General features: G+C 40.6%; 1 protein-coding gene across 1 annotated transcript; it reads right to left on the bottom strand.

The window, feature by feature from the left end:
• Nucleotides 1-383: 383 nt before the first annotated feature.
• On the bottom strand, nt 384-12822 carry LOC133480849 (signal-transducing adaptor protein 1-like). The gene is made up of 13 exons (XM_061779517.1): nt 12622-12822; nt 10149-10220; nt 9443-9562; nt 9295-9351; nt 9056-9198; nt 7330-7461; nt 6952-7021; nt 5685-5787; nt 5519-5608; nt 3843-3899; nt 3724-3756; nt 1751-1900; nt 384-698 (listed from the first exon to the last, which is right to left on the bottom strand). Exons 1-13 carry the CDS (start codon nt 12739-12741, stop codon nt 646-648), a joined length of 1200 nt encoding a protein of 399 aa, XP_061635501.1. The 5' UTR covers nt 12742-12822; the 3' UTR covers nt 384-645.
• Between the last annotated feature and the right edge of the window lie 1255 nt (nt 12823-14077).

The following is a 14077-nucleotide window of genomic DNA, read 5'->3' as shown; positions in this document are numbered from 1 at the left end:
AGCAGCAATTAACGTTGAACAGGTTCCTGCGTTGGCCACGTCAGTTTTTGGTTTTTTTTTCACAACTTTGAAGCCTCATTTGATATACTTGACGCTATTTTTATATCACTAAAATTTGGCAGGGTTGTTAACAATACTCTTCTCTGTGGTGTGTCAAATTTAGAAGACTTATTTTCACTTTACAGGTAGTTTGAAACGAGGAACTTCAGCAGTACCATTGTGTGTAGTATTTGGACAAAGCAATCATTGTAAATATAACCATCATTTGTAATACTTAATGTTTTTTTTTAATGGTAATTTTTCTGTCTCCTGTAACAAGTCCATATTTTCCGTGTTTTGACCGTGAAAAAAAAAATCAAATAAGTTCAAGCAAGCTTACAGTGTCACATTATTGACTTTTATTGGCATCAAGTCCAACAATTTACATCTTGTAGAAAATTACAGTCAAATCACATGTGGGCTCAATTTACATCAGTGCCTGGTGTCATATATGTACAATTCATGTCAAAAGCGGACCAGCTCTTCAGTACATTTGCATTGGAGTGTCCGAGAAAAAGGGAAGGAAGGAAAAGTGCAGCTGGTCGTCATGGCGACAGACGCGTCTTCGGAGACGTTCACATTGTTTGGTTGCGGCGGGTGCGGTGGTCATTCGAGACACTTGGCCCTCTTCTCTAACTTCAGCATGAGTTCCGATATGGCTGCAGGGGCAAGGACATTGACAGTCAAGCCACACATTCTTTGTATTTTGTATGACAGAGCAGTCGTTCAAATGCAAAGCTTGATTTATCATTCTTATGGTGCGTTCAATGTCCCAGTTCTGTGAAAATGTATTCGGATAAAAAGAAGGCCCTGCCTTAGTAGGAAGCTTTCGCGAAGTCCGGGAAACTTTTAGGGTAGGGTTTACAATGCTGATCATATTTGAATGGAACTGTTTAGTTCTGTGAAGTACAAATGCCAAGTATGTAAAGTTCTTGGACTTTTACCTTGGAAATGGGAACTTTTGAAGGACCATTGTGTGTTTGGACCAAAGGAAGTATTCTCTAAATTCATTTCATGTGGCCAAAACAAGGCCCTTACTTCTTTTGAAAGGTCTCGGGCAACCTTTAGGCTAGGGTCTAGAGTGCTCAGCATCCATGAACTACAAATGTCAAGAATGTTAAAGTTCTAAGGAACTTTTGGAGTATCATTATGTGTTTGGAGCACAGGAAGTAGGGTCTAAATTTAGTTGTGAGGAAATTCATCTTGGGCCAAAAGAAAGTCTTGCCTACTTTTGAGAGGTCTAGGAAACCTTTAGATTGGGGTCAACATGGCTGAACATAATCTTAGAACCTCCAAGTCCCATGAACTTCAAATGTCAGGATTGTGAAGATTCAAGGAACCTTTTTAATGTCATTATGTCATTGGACCACATGAAGCATGGTCTAAATTTAGGTCTGAGGCCATTTAATAGGGCCAAGAGAAGGCCCTATTAATGCACTTATTGGGACTTTTGAGAATCACTGATAATATATGACTGGAACTGTTTTGTTCCAGGAACGACAAGTCCCAAGAACATTTCCTGGAAATTTAAATGAAAATGTGGCATGAATGTTACCGCAAGAACAAGGAACTTTTGGACGACCATTGTGTTTTCCGAACATGGTAAATATTGTCTAAATGTAGTTCCAGCGTAATTTATTGGTGCCAAAAGAAGTCCCTAGCGACTAGCGTCTGGCATCTAGATTTCCGTCTCGAGAGAGCCCGTACGTACTCTGGCTGTGCGGGTCCATGTGGGTCTTCATTTTCGGCTCCCTGTTGTGCGTGGACCTGGTGGCGGACGGCGCCGAGGGAGACGGCGGGAATTTGCGAGGGGCGGGCGTCGGAGCTTTCAGCGATTTCCCAGCCGCTTTGGTATCGGGCTCTGCACAGACAGGAAATCACATTTGTTTGACACGGAAACACCACAGGCCCAAATACTGTATGGTATTCATTCACATAGATTAAATAGAATTGCGCTGCCTCATACTCTAAGCTGTCTAACATTTTCACTATTTTAACCATCTGTCTAGATATGTCTAGCTATCCATTTCCCCATTTATCTATAGCCATTCATCACCCGTCACCTATCCATCTATCTATCTCCATCCATCCATCCATTAAGCCATCAATTGGTCGATCAACCATATAGCCAGCCATCCGTCTAACTGTCCATCCATCATCCCTTATCCATCTACATTGTGTATACCCATCTCTTAATCTACTGTATCCACCTATCCATCCATCAATTGATCCATCCATTCATTTTCTATCTATCATCCATCTATCTATATATCCATATAGCCACCTATCCATCCATCCATCCACCTATCCATCAATCAGAACAGTTTCTGATCATGAAGTCCATTGAACGTCTCGTGCTGGACCATCTCAAGAGCGTCACAGGTCCCCTGCTGGACCCCTGCAGTTTGCCTACCGAGCAAACAGGTCTGCGGATGAGGCAGTCAACATGGGACTGCACTTCATCCTAGATCACCTTGACAGTGCAGGGACCTACGCGAGGATCCTGTTCGTGGACTTCAGCTCAGCGTTCAACACCATCATCCCTGAACTCATTTCCTCCAAGCTTCTCCAGCTCAGCGTCTTGCCTGCCTTCTGCCAGTGGATTTACAGCTTCCTGACGGGCAGGACACAGCAGGTGAGGCTGGGAGAGACCACCTCATCCACACGCAGCATCAGCACTGGGGCGCCCCAAGGTTGTGTCCTCTCTCCGCTGCTCTTCTCTCTCTACACGAACGACTGCACCTCATCGCACCCAACTGTCAAACTCCCGAAGTTTGCAGATGACACCACTGTCATCGGCTTCATCAAGGACGGTGACGAGTCTGCATATCGACAGGAAGTGGAGCGGCTGGAGCTGTGGTGCGGCCGACACAACCTGGAGCTGAACACGCTCAAGACTGTAGAGATGATCGTGGACTACAGGAGGCATCCTTCGCCACAGCTGCCCCTCACGCTGTCCAGCTGCCTTGTGTCAACCGTCGAGACCTTCAAGTCCCTCGGAATTACAGTCTCTCAGGACCTGAAGTGAACATCAACTCCGTCCTCAAAAAGGCCCAGCAGAGGATGTACTTCCTGCGGCTTCTGAGAAAGAACGGCCTGCCACGGGAGCTGCTGAGGCAGTTCTACACAGCGGTCATCAAATCAGTCCTGTGTTCTTCCATCACAGTCTGGTTTGGTGCTGCTACAAAAAAGGACAAACTCCGAATGCAACGGACAATCAAAACTGCTGAAAGGGTTGTCGGTACCCCCCCTACCCACCCTTGAGGACTTGCACGCTGCCAGAACTAAGACAAGAGCGTGCAAAATCCTCACGGACCCTCCACATCCCGGTCACCGGCTCTTCCGGCTCCTTCCCTCAGGTGGGCGCTACCGATCAATGCAAACTAGAACTAGCAGACATTCCAACAGCTTCTTCCCTCTTGCAATCAACTTCTTAAACAGCTAACTTACAATTGCAACATGCTGCCAATTTCTTTTGTCTGAGTTTGTTGTCACATTTCTGTCGGGCCATTTATATACTTCCCGCCGTCTCGCCACGCTGCACTATTTGCATATCTGTTGTTGACCAATGTCTCATGTCTCATGTCTACCACCATGAATTCATCTCTATTTGCAAAAGGCCAGCCAATGGAAACATTACGAAAAAAAAGGTCTTGACGGAAAATAAAAGTAATAGAGACTCACCTGGTGACCGCTGCGCTGTGGAATCTTTGGGAACTGTGAAGCGTGACAAACGGTGAGTCAGTAAAGAGCACAAAAATTCAGCCTGTCTGAGAGACAACCACGAGATGACAGATACTCACTGTTGTCGTTCAAATAGACATTTTCATTGCCGTCTTCACTCGGCTCTCTTGGTAAAGCTGAGGGGGAAAAACATTTATCAAACATGTCATTAGTCTTCACAGCTGTCACTCAGTGACAAATGCGTGCATGTGAACACAACCACAACAATCTGCTCTTCAGTCGCTTTTTTTTAAATTTTTTATACACAATGCAGTGAAAGATTTTGCCGAGCCAGATATTTGTTTTTGGTTTCTCTATTGTGTTTGCTCAGCCTACACACAAAACATGTTTGAAATGTTTTCTATTTATGCAGAGATCATTGTCTCGACCATGGTCCAATATAAAAATTTTTAGGCATCCTATTTTTTTCCAGAGCTGTTTCTTAAAAAGAAGAGGGTTCCAAACAAAATCCAGCAAATAATGTTTGCTTTTATTTGCAGGTATTTCCTGAATTATCAACTTTCAAAAAAAGTTTATTTTAATTTGTTTTTGTGTGATAATTTTATGCACTTTTTTGTCCTCTGCTGTTATGTTGCTCACCGATTTAATCTATTTTAAAGAAAGACCATTTCATTTTAAAGTAGATTATTTTTGTATAAAACTTCTGCTTTGCTTGCTGAGTGTAATCATGTGTTGTAAAGGGATAGTTTTGCATACTTTATTTAAGAAAAATCCACCTAATGTAATTGTGATGCATGTTATAAAACTTTTGTATTGTAATTTTATTTTGAAAATAGTTTAAATTGATTGTGCAGTGAGTGATAGGTTTGCACACTTGAAGAAAGAAAATCCTCAAAATAATTATAAATGCATTGAAGGGATACATTTAATAGAATTTTTGTATTGTAGTTTTATGAAGAACAGAAAAGAAAATCCATTGTGCTGCAATAACCTTGTGGAATTTAAAGGAAAGAAATCCATAAAATAAAAATAATAAGAAATAGTAGTGTTAATGTGTGAGACCAAGAGAAGCTCATCCATGCATTTATCTCAAGTAGGCTTGACTATTGTAATGGTCTTCTGACTGGACGCCCCCCCACACCCCCAAAAAAAGCATTAAACAGCTGCAACTCATTCAGGTCAGGTTCTGACCAGAACAAAGAGATTACTGCAATTCTAAAGGCTCACAGTCAGCTTTAGAATACACTTTAAAGTTCTGCTACTGGTCAATAAACCACTAAATGGTTTAGGTCCTGAATATATGAAACAAATGCTAGTAAAATATAAACCCAGTAGGGCTCTGAGATCTACAGGCTCAGGGCAAATAATGGAGCAGTCCAAAGCAAACATGGTGAAGCAGCTTTTAGCTGCTATGCTTCTCACAAATGGAATCAATTGCCGGCAGAAGTCAAATCAGCCCCAAGTGTCAATGTTTTTAAATCCAGGTTAAAAACTCTTCTTTTTTTTCTCACGCTTATGATAAAGTATTTTAGAGAATTTCCACTTTGAAATGATCTTCCTTGCACTGTATGTTGCTTATCATTATTTTTATATATACAGTATATATTTTTCCTCTTTGTTTTTAAGCTGCGTTTTATTTTCTTTGTCTTTATTTTTAAATGCTTTTAAAACCTTGTTATGGTTACGGGAAAAAAAATCCAGACAAAACAATGTATCAGGAAAATGTTATTGTTCTTTTATTTACTTGATCTAATGACACCTGTGTGTGTGTGTGTGTGTGTGTGTGTGTTTGTACCTGGTTTGGAGTGTAGAGCAGGCAGTGAGACGTACGTGGAAGCTCCGCGCACCCTCTTCTCTCCATTTTCATTATCCAAGCCAATATAAGCTGCACAATCAAATACAAAAAAAAGGCCATAAAGAGAAGGCGTTGCCACATAAAGAAAATATTGAAAAGTATGTACAGATGTTCTGCTCGTAGGTTTCCTCCCTGGCCAGAGGCATCAGCACTCCTTCTGTCGCTTCAGAGAAGTAATTGATGATGTCAAGCAATGAAGCACACGGGACCTACAAGCAAATACACACACACACAGTGTCAATCACCTTTGTAGGCCGTGGTTGAGCAGGATCCTGTCCCAGGTGACTTTGGACGAGAGGCAAGGTGGTAAATTTACTTTCTTATCAAAATAACACTGTAGCCATATTGGTGACAAGTCCATCCATCCATCCATTTCTTCCGCTTATCCGAGGTCGGGTCGCGGGGGCAGTAGTTTAGCAGGGAAGCCCAGACTTCCCTCTCTATAGCCACTTCCTCCAGCTCTTCCGAGGGGATCCTGAGGCGTTCCCAGGCAAGCCAGGAGACGTAGTCTCTCCAGCGTGTTCTGGGGTGTTCCTGGGGTCTCCTCTCGGTGGGACATGCCCGGAACACCTCACCAGGGAGGCGTCCTGGAGGCAACCTAAACAGATGCCCGAGCCACCTCATCTGGCTCCTCTCAATGCGGAGGAGCAGCGGCTCTACTCTGAGCCCCTCCCGGATGACCAAGCTTCTCCTGGGGGTTCGGTACCTCATACTCCCGAAGCACCCTCCACAGGACTCCACGAGGGACACGGTCGGACGCCTTCTCCAAGTCCACAAAACACATGTAGACTGGTTGGGCGAACTCCCAAGCACCCTCGAGGACCCTGCCGAGGGTGAGGAGCCGGTCCACTGTTCCCCGGCCAGGACGAAAACCACACTGCTCCTCCTGAATCTGAGATTTTACTTCCAGACGGACCCTCCTCTCCAGCACCCCTGAATAGACCTTACCAGGGACGCTGAGGAGTGTGATCCCCCTGTAGTTGGAGCACACCCTCCGCTCCCCCTTCTTAAAAAGGGGAACCACCACCCCAGTCTGCCAATACAGAGGCACTGTATTATTTAAACTTAATCTAGGAATAATTAACAGATGATTTCATAAAATATATTTGTAAACGTGTTAAATGTAGAAATTTTAGCAGAGAAAAATGTGACCTAATGAAAAGAATGGAGCAGGCTGTGTGTGGCCATGGCCAACAAGCCATAATTTCCCAGCCCTGCCCTAGCTCCTAGTACTAATGGACTTTTGTGCACTTTCACTCTGTTAATAGCACACGGGTGCTCCACCCAACGCATACAATGGACAAAAATGATCTTCATTTTCTCCAGTAATTAAGTGCTCATGATCTAATGCCAGGTTTCACGGATCTACTCACAGGATTATCCACTTCGATGGTGAAGCCGTCGTCCTGCTTGTGGCTCACACGGTAATGTTTGAAGATGGGCCTGATGGTATGAAAAAGGCACAGGCATGAGTTTAATACTACTACTACTAATAATAATAATACATCCATGCAGACATACTATTGTGCGGTGATTCCATCCACTGTGACTTAGTACATTAGTGTGGCAATTGAGATCATCAGGTGTATTGCAGGAAATTATCAAATTTCATTTCACTGGTCCATGTTACGTGAGATTTTTCTCATTCAAGATATGTGCCTTGACTCAATAAAGTTTAGGAAACACTTAGGTAGTGTGTGTGTATGCGTGCCTGCGTGTGTGTGTGTGTGTGTGCGTGCATGCCAACGTACCCATTCATCTCTTCCCTGGTACTGATAGCAAAACCTGTGCCGTCCCGACTGGGCCTCAGCAACAGGTTTCCTCGGCTGGCCTGTTGCTCCAACAGAAGCTCTGCTTCCGTACGGGACACAAGGTGGAAGCAGCTATGGGACAGACCACATTAAAATGTGATCAAATGCAAACATGCTAGCAGTTAGCATGCTGACATAGCGCATAATAGCAACTTGCCAGAAATAAAAACTGCATCATGTCCTGTCGTCAGATACAATTTCAAAAGGCGAATGAGGCTGGATAAAATGCTAACATTATAACGACTGGTATGCTAACATGTTGTGAGAAACCACCTGTAGCACTACTTCAAATGAGCATGGACAAAATGCTAACCTGCTAACAATTGATTTGCTAACATGTAGTGAATGAGCAACTTGAGATCAAGCAATGAGGCAAATTAAAGTATGATTTTACATTATCCGTATTAGTCTGATACTATTTCAAATTAGAATGGAACATATATGCTAAAATGCTAATAATTGGTATGCTAACATGTACCAAAACATCCAAAACAATTTCAGTCAACAGTTCCTGTAATCCAAGGTTTATATACATGACTTTCGTGATGGAGGTAAACTGGTTTTCATCTGGTTTATATGTTGACATACACCACAAGTGTCAATCTCAAGGCCCGCGGGCCAGATGTGGCCCGTCACGTCATTTTATGTGGCTCGCAAGTGCTTAATTCGCCTTAAAAAAAATAGGTCTTTAAAATAGGTCTATATTACTTTAAATTGACTGTAAACTACATTTCCCCCAATGCATGGTGATTATGTTACCCACGAAATCGCCCGGCTTCAAAGTCTTTTTCAGATGGTGCCTTTTTGAAGCAGTGCATGCTGAATGTGTGTGAGCAGGTGTGCCCCAACCAGATGCAGTCTTTAAACAATGTCAGTTTGGCAAGAAACACGATCGCGGACCGAGTCAGGCAGCTAGCAGGAAACCTGACAAAAATGTTTTTTTTAAAGTTAATGTCATAACTTGTGTTTTGATAATATTTGTCTTTATTTACTTGTCTGATCCACGCATTACGTGTTGTCTGTCACAGACGTGTTGTCTGTCCCACACCGCCGACATGTTTTTTTGTTAAATAATTTTATTGGCGGTCAGATATTTACAGTACTACGTCAAAAGAGACGCGACATTGAAATATACTGTACACGATGGCGATGCGGAGTAAATGTCTTTTGCGGAGATCAGATTGGCCAATTATGACGTTAAAGCCGATCAGCCGATCAGCATAAAATGCTAATTATCGGCCAATACCGATCAAGCCGATCAGATCGGTGTAAAGTCGAGTTTGACCATTGATCAACGGAGTAATGTGGGTTTCTTAACCTGACAAATTTAAAGGATTATTGATATAGTAACAGTAGTATTTTTTTTCTCATCTATGCAAATGCATATGTAATATTTTTCCCTTCAAGAAGTAATAAATGCAGAAAGTTATTTAACAATATGTTATGGAGTAGTTACATTTATTATGCATTATATTTGGTTACATTGATACTTGTTTGACATTTACATCTGGCCCATTGAGGGCAACCGTTATGCTGATGTGGCCCTCGGTGAAAAGGAGTTTGACACCCCTGACATACAAAGTACTACACAGGCCTACACCTACAATAAATGATGAACCCGTCATAACCCACTCAGGGTTTCGTTGTCTTGAACGTGAATACTCACTCTGGCATTTCCTCTGTGGACTCTACAGCGGAACTGGGAGAAAACTGTTGGACATTTCGGAGTCTATCTTTCTCCTTTTTCACCACCTCTTCCAGCATGAGCATCTGGCCCGGCAGCAGGTTCAGCGTCGCTGGCACCGACAGCTACAACGTACACAAAACACCGCACCTTCATGCAACACTCCAATTAATAATTCACAATCCATAATATTAATAATACACGTGAGTAGTGAAGCAAACCTCAGCCACCGATTTAATGAAGCCCTTCCACAGTTCCCGAGCCTCGGCATTGGGGGCCTGGAGAGGAAATGGTTTGTCACGAAGTGGACTTGCGTGCGTGTAAATGTATAACCTGTACTGAATTGATCAATTTTAATATTTCCCTCACAGAGAATTTGATGTTGCTGTCTTTGATCTGGAGGTTCATTTTGGCTGCATCCAAGTTGTAATCCATTGTATTGTCGTCTGTTATCGTGATGGGCCCGCTGAACTCCAGCTTTTCAATGTACTGTTGAAACGCCCGCACGTGAGAATTCAACATTCAAATGCTAACATGCTAACAGTTGGTACGCAAACATACGGCGAGACAGCAATTTAAAATACATACAGATTGGAAATGATTTTACATCTTGCCTGGTTGTCAGGCACTATTTTCAAATTAAAATGGATAAAATGTTAACAGTTGGTATGTTAATATATAGCAAGATGGCAACTTGAATACAGCAATATAGATGAGAATTTTACATCTTGACCGGTTGTCAGGCAAATATTTCAAAATAAAATGAATCAAGTGCTGACATGTTAGCATCTGGTATACTGACATATAGCAAGATAGCAACTTGAATACAAGCATATCATTAAGGTCATGCCCGTTTATCAAGTTTTATTGTAAATGAACTTGGATCAAATGATAACATTCTATCAATTGTTGTGCTAACATGTAGCAAGATGGCAACTTGATTACAAAACAAAACAAAACCCTCAAGACAGATTGGGGATAAGGATTATGCTCTGTAGTCGGAGACTTTCAAATGAGAATGGGTAAAATCCTAACATGCTAGCAGTCGGCTTCATTTAATTCAAATGTTACTTACGTCAGTGTCCCTCTTCTCGTTGAAGAAGTAAAGCGCATTGCCGCACAAACAAGTCCACAGCTTACGCGATTTCTGCAGCAGCAAACAAGAGAGATTGATAACGTTTAGCGACGATGGAAATTATGCAGACAAAATTCCCATGAGTGAATGAGCCAGCAAGGTAAAATAATACCGAGTCTTGGATGAGGATGAGGATGAGGGAATGATTGCGTGTCATTATCATTACTTGCATAAACAGTTCAGCAGATACTGGTGCACGTACGAAAATGTGGTTACAAAATGTCAACGTGCCAGTTTGCGTTGGATACATGCCGTGTTGCATTGACGAGACCAGACGGTCCGACCAGTTTTTATCTCACAACATCATGTCAGAACACAGACGCATCAATAAAGGTATCATTATACAGTTCGTAATATGTACCGTATAGGTGTCAACATGCTAACAGTTGACGTGCTAACATGTAGTGAGATTGCAATTAAAGGACAAAACCACAAGTGCTATCATGCTAACAGTTGACACACTAATATATGGCAATTTAAGGACAGAAAACGCTCAGACGGATCAATAAGCATTTTACATTATGCCCATTAGTCAGGTACAATTTCAAATGAAAATGGATCAAACGCTAACGTGCTATAAACTCTTAACATGTTGGGATTTTATCATCATCATTTTTAAAATTGTCCTTGACTACAAAGCATGAGGTAAAATACTTATTCATCCCTCTGAGTATTTACTGTCCTAAAGTTGCTATCTTGCTATATGTTAGTGTATCAACAGTTAACATTTGATCCATTCTCATTTGAAAAAGTCAGTGAAATGTAAAATCCTCATTGATCTGCTTTAGCGCTTTATATACTCAATTTGCGGTAGTTTACTAACTGGTAGCATGTTAGGATTTGACCTTTTCTGCTACGTTGAAGTCACTTCGTGGAAAGGTGGCAATTTGTTGGCGTGCGTCCTTGGTCATTCGGACATTAGTCAATATTAATGTGCGTATGTCATTGACGTTTAATTGCTTTTGCATTTTCTTGTATTGCTCATATTGATGCTTTCCCAGGTCGCAATCCAGTTTTTGTTTCCTGAACTGCTGTCATTGTCATTGCCTTCCCCTTTGTTGTTACTGTTCTGTGGAGTCATCACACACACCCCCAACAGAATAAAAAAATAAAAATAAAAATAAAAACATGAGCACTTGCTCTACGTTGCGACTCAGTATTTCCAGAGACTGTGTTACTATTACGTAAGTAAAAAAAAACTGGAATAGTTAATCCACTTACGAGGCACTGAGAACTTGAGCAGGCGAACTCGATTTTTTTATTTTTAAGTTAAATGAGGAAATGAATAGCAAAAAGGCATCCTGTATCTTTTAGGTAAATATTGGCTCTCAATCAAGGTTTACCTCGATTTTTGACACAAAGAGCAGTCCATTATTGCACTCAGCACTTTTCCTGATTCATCAGTGCAACTCTGGGCCTACTCCAATTTCTAAGACAGCTGCATCTATATGAAAGCAGGCTTCACAAAAACATCCCAGAAAGTGAGGTTTAGAGATCGATAACATATTCAGAAAGGAAGTATCGGTAGCGCTTCGGTGCCCGTGCAGCTGCATGTTAGTAGAAGTAAATGTTTTTTTTTTTTTAAACTCTTAGGAAATATTGATTTGATAGAAGTTTGGAATAAACCCAAGTCTGAGGTAAACTAAAATTCTGTAATAGAAGTAATCATTGCCATATAAATCACTCAGATTTTATTGCAGCCCTAAAACATGCAATCACTCTTCTGCAGAATGACAAAAATGTTGTGAGCCCATGGCTCAGATATGTTCATCTGTCTCTTTGCTTTCATATTATTTAATGACTAATTATTGTTTTAAATGTCAACATATTTTTCACTTTGTCCATTTTTTTTGTCATCAATAAACATTGTTTATGTCATTATTAAGTCCTTCACCCAACTGTTTCAGTCAACATTTACAGCATTTCCACTCACAAATGATGCTTGAATAAAGATTTTTGTAGAAAATAATGTTTTTGCATGCATGCATACTTTGAAAGACATACTGTATAAAATACAATAGCCAAATTGTCTTGAAATCATGACAAAATTAACCATTGTTCCAGTACATGTTGATAACAATTTAATCTTTATAGCAAGAAATAATTTTTGACTTCTTTCTGTTTTTATCTTTTTTTTAAAAAACAATTAACCATTTTCATTTGGGAAAAAAAAAAGTTTTTAAATGCATGCGCATGTTGGATGACATTTGAAACTCAACAATTTTACATGCATTGATTTGGGAGGGGGGGGGGGGGGGGGGGAACCCAACTACGTTACATTTAAAAATGTCTTTGAAGTTGAGTTTCAGAACAATACATCAAATCAACACGCTGACTTGAAATCACACCAAAATTAATCATTTCCATTTTATATGTTGATTGCACTCATTAAGTTTCATTCCTTTGACTTTACCTTGTCTTTAAAGGACCTCTTTTCCAAGTAGCCCTCGTAGTAGCAGTGCGCCAGCATGCTAAAGGGCCGTCCTTGTCGTTTGTTCATCAATAAAGATTCTACAGCACCTTTGTCACGCATCAATTGGAAAGCATGTCCTCGATCTGACTAAGAACCATTCGAGGGACGCAAAGATATAGTTTGCTCTTTGACCAGGGATTGGTCCACAGGATGTGTGTGTGTGTGTGTGTGTGTACGCACGTACTACAAGCTTTTTCCTCAAGCATGGAAAGCACCTGGCTTCAGGTCAAAAAGCCCAAAAGTTGAAGAACTAGTGGAACTGGACGTTCACGTCTTTCCCCGCCAACAATCATGCAACCTTGGCTGTCTTAATGTTTATATATATATTTCTTTTTTATCACACTAAAACACAATGACAGGGTGCATACATAGAGATGTATGTATGTTTAGAAAAAACAAAACAATTGCCTATACAAATTATTGTAATATATTTCTTTTTTTTTTTTTTGCTTTAGTGACTGTAAAAAGTGTTCGATCACCATTCTGTCATAAAATGTAATAAGCACAATTTAAAAAGTCACTTTAGTGTGTTTTTGAAAAATTTTGACTCCACATTTTCACAAGATTTTTATTTTTATTTATTTATTTTTTTATTTTTTTTTTTAATTTTTTTATTTTTTTTTGTAGTACATTTTCATTGTTTTAATTTTAGCAACTTTGTCAGAGGCGGCACGTTGGTTGACCGGTTAGAGCGTCTGCCTCACAGTTCTGAGGGCTTGGGTTCAATTCCCGGCCTCACCTGTGTGGAGTTTACATGTTCTCCCCGTGCCTGCGTGGGTTTTCTCTGGGCACTCTGGTTTCATCCCAAAAACATGCATGGTAGGTTAATTGAAGACTCTAAATTTCCCGTAGGTGTGAATGTGAGTGGAAATGGTTGTTTGTTTATGTGTGCCCTGCGATTGGCTGGTAACCAGTTCAGGGTGTACCCCGCCTCCTGCCCGATGATAGCTGGGATAGGCTCCAGCGCTCCCTTGTGAGGATAAGCGGCTCAGAAATTGAAAAAATGGAAACTTTGTTCAATTATCATCATTCGGTCATAAAATTAAAGGACTAATTATTGTGGTGCATTTTAATTTTTTTCATTCTCCTAAATTTGTCAAAAATGTTCAGACATCATCATTCAATCATAATATTTGATGAAAAATTATCGTGATCTATTATCGTGATTATCGTTATCATATTTCCATTGAATTTGTATTTAAGTAACTGTCAAAAATGTTCACTCATCATTCTGTCATATATTTAATGACAAATTATAGTAACACATTTCCCTTTTTTTCCAGTTTAGTGAATTTGTCAGAAATAGTCAATCATAATTCTGTCAAAAATTTGTCAAAAATAGTCAATCATAATTCTGTCAAAATATTTAATGAAGGCATTTTAAAAAACACTTTAG

Source organism: Phyllopteryx taeniolatus, chromosome 7 (assembly GCF_024500385.1).
Source record: "Phyllopteryx taeniolatus isolate TA_2022b chromosome 7, UOR_Ptae_1.2, whole genome shotgun sequence".
Lineage (NCBI taxonomy): Eukaryota > Metazoa > Chordata > Actinopteri > Syngnathiformes > Syngnathidae > Phyllopteryx > Phyllopteryx taeniolatus.
The sequence above is the reverse complement of the archived record's forward strand: the minus strand, read 5'-3'. Positions and strand labels throughout refer to the sequence as shown.

Coding starts and splice junctions, on each gene's coding strand:
- LOC133480849 (XM_061779517.1), bottom strand. CDS start 12,741: ATGCGTGACAAAGGTGCTGTAGAATCTTTATTGATGAACAAACGACAA. Junction 7,462..9,055: donor TCCACAGAGGAAATGCCAGA/GTGAGTATTCAC, acceptor TCTGTCCCATAG/CTGCTTCCACCTTGTGTCCC. Junction 1,901..3,723: donor CACAGCGCAGCGGTCACCAG/GTGAGTCTCTAT, acceptor CTGTCTGTGCAG/AGCCCGATACCAAAGCGGCT.